We start from the raw sequence: 9,624 nt of genomic DNA, 5'->3' as shown, positions 1-9,624 counted from the left end.
ATCCTACGTGAGCGTAATAAAATTCAAATTGATCATCAATATAACTCACGAACATTGCCTATTGCAGTGTAATGCTTTTTGGTCACTCGGATCGCTGCAACTGAAGACTGTACTAGCTCAACGGTCAACTGTCTGAAGTGGATCTTTCTTGGGGGTCCTTAACGCTTGTTAAGGCGAGCCCACCGATTTCAAAACACCCAGTAATAGCAGCCATAAGCGTTATATCAACAACACCATAGTCAAGCCCGAATGCCTAGGCAAATATGCGCAAGTATGCCTGACCGAGTTCAAACTAAGGAAATCCAAGGTTCTCTTTCAACTACTGTGTTAACTGAAAATGTAGGGCAAGCACGAGACAACCAACAACACTTATGAGAACGCCTAACAAAACCTAAAACACCTAAACCGCACTTACTTAAAACTTATGCTATATCCTTTTTTCGCAGTATAGATACAAATAGTTAGAAGACAAAAGACTTAAGACCAAAGAGAGCCAAGGCTAGAAAACTTTACTTTTTATACTTTTCCAAACAACCACAGTTTTCCAGCCAGCTACTTTTCTGTGGTTAACTGACGTGCGCCTAACCAGCTAAAACTTGATAAACATTCTGGAATGGGATTTAATTGGACTTTAATTTTTTAACAGTTAATCAACACTTATTGCGGCAGCACTTCTTCTTTGATCTAGCCATAATGGGGCTCGAAGGCCGTTTAATTTTCTTAATAAGGCCGTTTGGGGTTTTCCTTTCGTAAACTATCCACAAAGGAATGGTTTGTGACACATGGTTCACCTGTTTCAGCTATTCCATTTGCGTGCGACAGTGATGAAGAAAAAACATGTTGCTTCCCTGATGTAGTAAATAAACAAAAAAAAAGTTTTTTTTTCAACCGAAGGTAAGAAGCAACACCAAAACTAAAATCGAACAGAAATTATTTCATATATAAGAAGAGCTACCTACCTCCTGGACCTTTACACAAAAAAAAATAAATAAACATACATCTGAGATCTTTCTTCTGAGAGAAAATAAAAAAATTCTAAATTTTTGTCTTTGGGAGCTTGAAACCTTTGGAACACAGTTTTCTGATGGGCTGAATGTATTTGTGATTTTCATCAGAATTAAATGGCTTCTTTTAGGTGTTTTTCCCCTTTTTTGAGAATCAGGCTAATTTTCTCAGGCTCGTAGCTTTTAATATGCAACTTTAAAGTTCGTGAACAATATATTCAGAAAAAAAGCCTGTTCTTTTGATGGATTGGTTGTTATAAAAAAAATCCCTTTTTTAGAGTTTCAGTTACTATTAGCCCCCGTGACGCCTTCATTACCACGCTCCTTCAGTTCATTACCACGAAATGTTTGATTTTGAATCATTCAATTGCCCAAATTCTTATTTAGTGCTGCCATGGGGATTTATTTCTAGCAAATCCAACTTTTTATTTTAATATATAACTTTATAGTTGATGAATTTTATAAATTATGAGTCACCATAAAAAGCCAATTCTTTTGATGGATTAATGTTGTAATAAAAAACTCCCTTTTTCAGAGTTTCGGTTATTATTAGCCGTTGTAACTCCTTACTTGCAATTTGTTACCATGAACTATTTGATTTAAAATCATTATATTGACCGAATTTCAGTTTAGTGTTGCCATGGGGATTTATTTCGAGTAAGTCCAACTTTCCCTCACTAACACCAATGGTTTACAATTTTAAGTATTAACCTATGTGACCAATACTACAATGTGACCTGTGTGACGAAATAATGCTTCTATGTGATCAAAATACTACACATAGAGCATAAATAAGCGATTTTTCTGTAGAGAAAAATAATTATTCTCAATATTTTTCGTGAAGTGTAAAATTTTATTTCAAGTGTTTCGCAACTTCTGATGATAATTGTAATGAAAAGGGGAGGCTTAGTTCAAACCAACCGTCTAGTAGCAAAGAATGTGTAAGGGTATATTTGTATTATGATGGCAATTTCTATTTTGCAGATATGTGGAACATTAATTTTACAAACAAAAATTCACTTATTCATCCATTAATAGTTTTTGTTTCTGACGCAAGATAGAATACATCTCAGTTCTCACTAGGTATTTAAAGTTTTAGTGTAAGGTCTTAGCTCAAACTTTAATCACTCCAAAACATAACATAAAAAGAATAAAAAGGACTAAACTGGAAGGCATGAAAAAATAATCGAATTAAGAAACAAACCGTGAAGGATTAAAAACAGTAAAAAATTCTCCTAGACAGCTTAAAATCTGGTTTTAATTTCCACTCTGTAAGGCACAGGCGATAGTGTAAATCCATCTCTTGCTTCAAGTGTGGGTATACTATCTTCTTTTAAGAAATTGAACTCAAACTTATGCATCAAGGAAGAAAAGAACATAAACAAGGATGCACGTGCTAAAGTCTCTCCTAAGCAAACACGTTTTCCTAAAAAAAAAGTAAATATCAGTGAACATAAATACAATTTCTATATTAATTTAGGAGAGGTGAAGAACATAAGCAAACACTTGAGAAAAAAGGTGTTTTTAGTAAATGAGGTGGAAGGGTGATGTCTGAACTCCTGATAATTCAATTTTAAATCCTGAATCTTTTGAATATCCACGGGAACACTTTCGACCAACAAAAAAGACTGAGGGTGCCTATCCTTTTTTTATAATATACGAAATATTTTTCCGTTTAAACATTTTATAGCTCTACAGATTTTTTCATCCTTTCCTAGATTTTGTACACCCCCCCCCCCCAGCTTCTGAAAGTTTGCTTTTTAATGTGAATTTGTTTCGGTAAAAATTTGAAAAACTACAAAATTGCCCCTTCCCAATAATTTGAAAAAATATTTATTTTACATAATTTTTAAATGAAAAATTCATTAAAAGTATCGTCATGATGATGTTGACGATTAATTCAGGCTCAACTTAATTTCCACGTAAAATTCTTTTGAGCACACAAACCCTAACTTAGCTCAGGATCGTAATGGCCGCAACACATTACAGTTACACTAGTTATTACAGTTTCCCACGACTGTAGTGACGATTTATGAATCTTATTTATTATGTCGCTTCTCTGATAAACTAAATTGAAAAAAACAGGTTTTTTCAACTGAAAGTAAGGAGAAACACTACAACTTGATCTTTGTTCTGAGCCAAAATCAAAATTCTCCATTTGTGTCGATAAAAACTTGAAACCTATGCAACAGAGCTCTCTGACATGCTGAATATAATGGTGTGATTTTCGTCAGAATCACATGCCTATTTGGGCGTGTCTCCTCCTTTTTTGAGAATCAGGCAAGTGTTCTCAGGCTATTAGTTTTTAATATACAGCTTTATAGTTAATGAATTTCATATATTTTGCTTCAATATAAAAAGCCAATTCTTTCCATGGATTAATTGTTATAAAATTCTCCTTTTTTAGAGTTTTGGTTATTATTAGCCCTTATCACTCCTTACTTGCAATTCGTTATCATGAACTATTTGATTTCGAACCATTCAATTGACCGAATTCTAGTATAGTGTTACCATGGGGATTTATTTCGAGTAAGTTCAACTTTCCCTCACTAATATGAATGGTTGTACAATTTTAAGTATTAATCTATGCGATCAATGACAATTGTAACAAATAGAGCACAAATAAGATGTTTTTTTTTTATAGAGGAAAGTTAGTTATTCTCATTGTTCATCTCTAAGTGTAAAATTTGATTTTAAATATTTTGCAACTTCTGATGACCATGGAGATTAAAGGTAGGCGAGTTCATACCAATCGGCAAGTAGCTCAGCTGTATAATAGATTTTTCATATAAAAAGAACATCCTCAGCCGCCCACATACCATCAAGTTCTGTGGACATGATTGGTCATAAGTCTTTGAATCATTTTTGGTCTCCAATGGCCTTCAAATAGTTCAAGATACTGAGATACTATTTGACTTGCCCAACCTGTATGCCTATCTACCTTAGTTCTGCCCAAGGATGAATGATAGACTATCATCAAAAAGGAGAAAAATCATTTTTTACGACTCTAAGAAAATTATGCCAGCTTTACCTCTCACAGATACTATCAGTCTTGGCTTTATTGTAATCAACCATGGCTCTAAAGTCTTTCATCACTTCCGCCCAGTTGATAACTCAAAAATCAACGGAGCAATTCCCCTATCTGTCTTGGCTTTACTCTAATTAGCCATGATTCAAATATAATAATTCAAAAATCAACGGATTGATTCCCCTATCTGTCTTGGCTTTACTCTAATTAGCCAGAAAAAAAAATCTGCTAAAGAGTCACCGTCTTACACGAAAAGTGAAAAAGTTACATCTTGAAAACAAAACATATATCTGCTTACCATCTTATTGTATTTCACTGACTTGACAATTGTTTGCCCATTTTTGTGAAAGAAAGTTTTTAACAGGTTTTTATCATCATATCTAGTCAAAATGGTCTGAGAACTGATTTAAACATCCATTCATCCAGTGGGGAAGTTTTGTCCAATGGGGAAGCGGGTTTTGTCTAATGGGGGAGTTTTATGCAATTTGGGAGCTGGTTTTATCCAATGGAGAAGTTTGTAGAGCCAAACATTTACCTGACTTAAGGTAAGGGAATTCGATCATGACTGGAGCAAAATCATTCGCTGCTTCAACCTGCTAGACTTTTTAAACGTATCTTTACGAGCGGCATACCTCAACAAAGTTGTAATCTCAACAAACTCAACAAAATCTTCACCAACTTGTCACTTTTTAGTTTTTTCATATATCCTCTGTATAAAATGTATTAGCATATTTCGTTCTTGCTTGAATCCTAAAAGAAAACATTCCACAAAAATCTGCCAAATCTGTAAAATGAAGTTTGCCTAAGTCTCTTATTGTCAAATTAATTTGGAAAGGATTTTCCCGCAAAAGAAACTTTTCATGCAAAAGTAAATAGCTGTATTAAACCAAAGATGAGCAGAAATAGTCAAATAATAATTCAAGCTTAAAAAGAACAGAAATCATTATCAATGAATAAAATGAGACCCAAAAGAGCAGAAGTTACCTGAATAACCAATTCAAACTTACAATAAACAGGAATTACCAAGAACTGGAGTAGGGCTAAGGGCTCTAAGCATTTTAAAGACAAGAGTGTCATTTGGATTTACGGAAAACAAAGTGCACTTTACATATTTTCTATTTTATAACGTAAATAAATAAAAATTGCTGAGACTTTCAGAATGAATATCATTATATTTTAGACTATGAATGTACATTCGTTAGTTATTTTCAATAATCATAGTTTTCCTGATGATTTTCTTTCTTTTATTGTTGATGTTATGACAAACAAAAATACACAGCATGACAAAGAAATTGTTTTCAGAAAAGCTCAACTGACGCTCAGATCTTTAGAAGGCTTAGAGTGTTAGCCCTACTACTGGTTGTGCTAATTTCTGTATGTTTTAAATTTAACTTGATTCCTCATTGTAATACCTTGGATCTCGTTTTGGGTCTCATTTAAACAGTATTCTTCATTATTTCTTCATTATTTGACTTAATTTTCGCTTGTCTTTCCTTAAATGCAAGTTTGTTCTTTTCTGTGGGAAGCTTCTTTTATTTTTTAAATTAATTTAAAAAAAATTTTAAATTAATTTCTGCTCGTTTTGAATTAAAACTATTTTTGTGTTGGTTAATGAAAGGAATATTCATAAAACTTTCTTCGATTTTTCATTTTCGCCTGTTATTCATATTTTGGACAAATTTTTATTTTTGCAACAAGTTCTATTAATAGCTGCACTATAAAAATTTGGATGGATGGGTATGGAGGATGTTATTAAATGAATGGATTAAAATCTGCATAATTTCGTCCTTCTATAGACTTGAAACCATTCTAACCCCCCATCATGTTGAAACCTCGAGTATAAACGAATCTGGTTTGATGTTTGCGGTTTAAGAAACGATTTCTGGTTTATTATTTAAAAAACAGAAACAAAATAGGACGGCCAAATACAACATTTGAGCCAATCAGAGTTTTTTAGACAATCATAACATTCTACTAACAAAATTTGATTGGCTGAAATTGCTGCTAGCTTAATTTCAATATAAGAAAAATCTCATTGTTAGCGGTTCTTTCATTGCCCACCTAAGCAGTTTTAACTGCTATTTCAAGCAATAGATTAATTGAAGCAATATATCTATAAATCTAAATAAAGCAATAAATCTACCCCCCCCCCATCATGTTGAAACCTCGTGTTTAAAATGAATCTGGTTTGATTTTAGTGGCTTAAGAAACAATTTCGGTTTATTATTTAAAAAACAGAAACAAAAATAGGACATCAAAAATGAATCCTATAAGATTATCTCCAGTTGAGGTTCCATTGGTTCTAAAACTTTAGTTGAAGTGTCTTAATATTTTAAGCAGATCAAGATAAAAAAGAATATATCATGCGAATAATCTATGCAACTACATTTTTTTTCAAAACATTGTTTATCCTTCATAGAGCTTTTAACTTGAACCCTTAGCCACACCTGAAAAAACTACAAATTCGGCCTTTCAATAACCTGGACACACAGTGTTTTTCGGTTACTCAACATCCCCTCAAAATGCCTAATAAGCTTTAACTTAACACCCTTAGTCGTTCTTGAGATACTCCATAGACACCCTTTTAACAAAATGAACACATTTTTTTTTTTTTTTAGTTAGATCAACATCTGTCTGAACAATCTCTGAAAACTTCAACTTAGTAGCATAGCTTTGGTGAGATATTGAAGATGAACCCCTTTGACGACATGGAAGAAGATGGTGTCAATTGATTTATTTTACGCAACATACCGCTAAAGTTTCAACTTTATTCCTTTAGCTACTACTGAGGTACTGCAGACGCGTCCTTTTTTATAACCTGCATGCACTTAGGTGTTATCATTTAGTTCAGCATCCCCCTGAATATTCCCAGAAATTTTCACCTGAATACTCTCAGACTTATTGGAGATCCAGCATCAAGTTCCCCCTCCCCCGTTTCTAAATAATAAAACTCATATATTTGTAGTGGGCAGCTTGCAAGATTTACAGCTTTTGAAGGAACTAAAATGGATGGAAGTGGGTGGCGGATGGCTGTCCTCTATTCCCTTTTGAATTTTTGAGAGGGCACTAGAATTCTCAATTTCCAATCAAATAAGCCCCTTCAAAGTTTCTGTGAAAACTCTTTCCATACAAAGTCGCCTGGTGAGAAAAAAAGATTATACATAGGCGCAATCTATACTGCACTTTATCTGGGCACCATTATTTTGCTGAGTGTAGAAGAGAGAGAGAGAAAGAGAGAGAGAGAGAGAGAGAGAGAGAGAGAGAGAGAGAGAGAGAGAGAAAGAGAGAGAGAGAAAGAGATATATATATATATATACTAGCTGTTGGGGTGGTGCTTCGCGCCACCCCAACACCTAGTTGGTGGGGCGCTTCGCGCCCCCCCAAGCCCCCCCGCGCGCGTAAGTCGTTACGCGCCATATTAGTTACGCGCCATTGTAGTTATGTCCCTGTGTCCCACCTGTGAATATAGATAGATTTATATATGTGTTTCAAACTACGTAAAAATTGCGAATATACAACATTTTTGGCTTTCCCACTACTGGGAGCTTTCCGTTTCCAATTGCCAGCAATTGATCTGAAAATGTTTGACCAGAGTCATCGTTTTGCAATCGGACACACATATTTGTAGTTAATTTTAATATTTTTACGTGTGCCCGTAAATTAGAATTTTTCAGGCAAGCATTCATTTCGTCTGCAGGAGTCAAACTACGTAAAAATTGCGAATATACAACATTCTTGGCTTTCCCATTGTCTGTGCATATACAAAGCCGTATGTACTAATAATGACGTCATATGCAAACGCTCTTTTTACAAACAAACAAACATGCATACACACAACTCGTTTTTATATAGATAGATAGATAGATAGATACAATACAAATTAACTGCGTAAAACTTGCGAATATACAACATTTTTCGCTGTCCAATTGTCGCTGCATATAAATAGATTGTCAGGTTTACCGACCCTCGAACATGCAACGCACAATTGTCCATGGGAAAAACAATCAGTATTAAGATCTATACCACATTTTTCTAATGATTGACCTTGAGCTTTGTTAATGGTGATTGCAAATGCTAATCGAATTGGGAATTGCAATCTTTTAAATTGAAAAGGCAGATCCGTTGGAATCATGGGAATGCGAGGAATAAGAACAGCCTCACCCTCAAAAGGCCCTGTCAAGATTGTGGCCTCTATTAGGTTTTCCATTGTTTTTTTTACGGCAAGTCGCGTGCCATTGCAAAGCTTTGGTGGGTTGATATTTCTTAAAAGTATTATTGGTACGCCTATTTTTAGTTGTAGCACGTGTGGTGGAAACCCTGAAAGATCTATGGAATTTAAAAATTCAGATGGATAATTAACCGCTTCATTTGGTTCCAAAACTGTGTCGACTGACTTGTAAAGGACTGCCTGGTCTCGAATCTTGGTCAAAACAATATTGTTGATTTCGTGGACGTCTATATTTTTGGGTGCGAGAATCACTCTTTCACTTAGCCATTTATTATTTTTAAAATTTTTTAGAATATTCGGAAATACTTTTTCAATCAATTCATTTTTGGACGTCACTAAATTACAGAAATCAGCAGGTAGTTTTATACGTCCTGAAATTGAGTCTATCGTATCATAAATGTCTTTTTGTCCCGACGTTAACTTGGAAATGTTATTTTGTACATACGACAATAGATCATTCGTACTGTAACTTTTTTCACGATCCAATTCTACACATGTCGAAACAGCAGTGAATCGGTTAGGTGAAGGCATTCCCAAATCCTGAAGAGGTTTGTTTGCCATACGTACGCACAAATCTTCTATAATAACTAAAGTGTATTTATAAATTTCTGATGTAAAATCAAAAGTCATATCTGACGTCTCTAACTGTTTTCGATGGAGTATATCTTCGGACATTTTTGACTTATATTTTTCCCATAACTCTGTAGGAGCTGATGGAGAGCAAGTTGTTAAAATGATGCCAAACAATGCACGAATTTGACTTGGGGTTGACGTTTCGCACTAATGGGGAATATGGAACAACCCACTGGTTATCTACTTCGATGGTGGTACCGTTGCCATTGTAGGTTCTTCAGTCATTTTACAATTAGAAATTTCTCTTTCAACGGTCTTCTTACAATTAAAAATTTGTCTTTGAACGATATTCTTAAATACCTGTGTCCTGGTCGTCATTTATATTCCCTGTGTCCCGGTCGTCATTTGTGTCCCGGTATCCCAGTCTGTAATTTCTCTTTGAGTGTCCCGGTCGTTATTTATATTCCCTCTGTCCCGGTCGTCATTTGTGTCCCGGTCTATAATTTCTCTTTGAGTGTTTTTTCTGTTTAGTGTTTTTTTGTGTTTAGTATTTTTTAGTTTTTTACATTTTTTCTTTTTTCAGTTTTCTTTTTCTTCTTTATTTTTCAGCTTCACTATGAAATACATATCGCCGAACCTTTGTTTTTTTAACTAAAATCTGGTAGGCATTGATGACCTTATCCAAGTCAAAATCCCAAACCCAATCATCATCGCTATCATTTTCAGTTTTGATATGTTTTGACTATCGCTGTCCAGGTCAATCTTCATCTAACTGCGCGGTTTTGCGTTCT

The 9,624-nt window shown here is 34.5% G+C and overlaps 1 protein-coding gene across 1 annotated transcript in view; it reads right to left on the bottom strand.

Annotated features, from left to right (window-relative positions):
* Positions 1 to 2,110: 2,110 nt before the first annotated feature.
* Positions 2,111 to 9,624, bottom strand: part of LOC136041967 (methyl farnesoate epoxidase-like) — a 40,308-nt gene continuing 32,794 nt past the window's right edge. Inside the window, exon 8 of the mRNA XM_065726785.1 lies at positions 2,111 to 2,430. Within this exon, the coding sequence (XP_065582857.1) occupies positions 2,249 to 2,430 (182 nt within the window). The 3' untranslated portion in view covers positions 2,111 to 2,248. The remainder of the gene's footprint in view (positions 2,431 to 9,624) is intronic.

The sequence above is a fragment of the Artemia franciscana genome, unplaced genomic scaffold (genome assembly GCF_032884065.1).
Source record: "Artemia franciscana unplaced genomic scaffold, ASM3288406v1 PGA_scaffold_52, whole genome shotgun sequence".
In the NCBI taxonomy this organism is placed as follows: Eukaryota; Metazoa; Arthropoda; class Branchiopoda; order Anostraca; family Artemiidae; genus Artemia; species Artemia franciscana.
The sequence above is the reverse complement of the archived record's forward strand: the minus strand, read 5'-3'. Positions and strand labels throughout refer to the sequence as shown.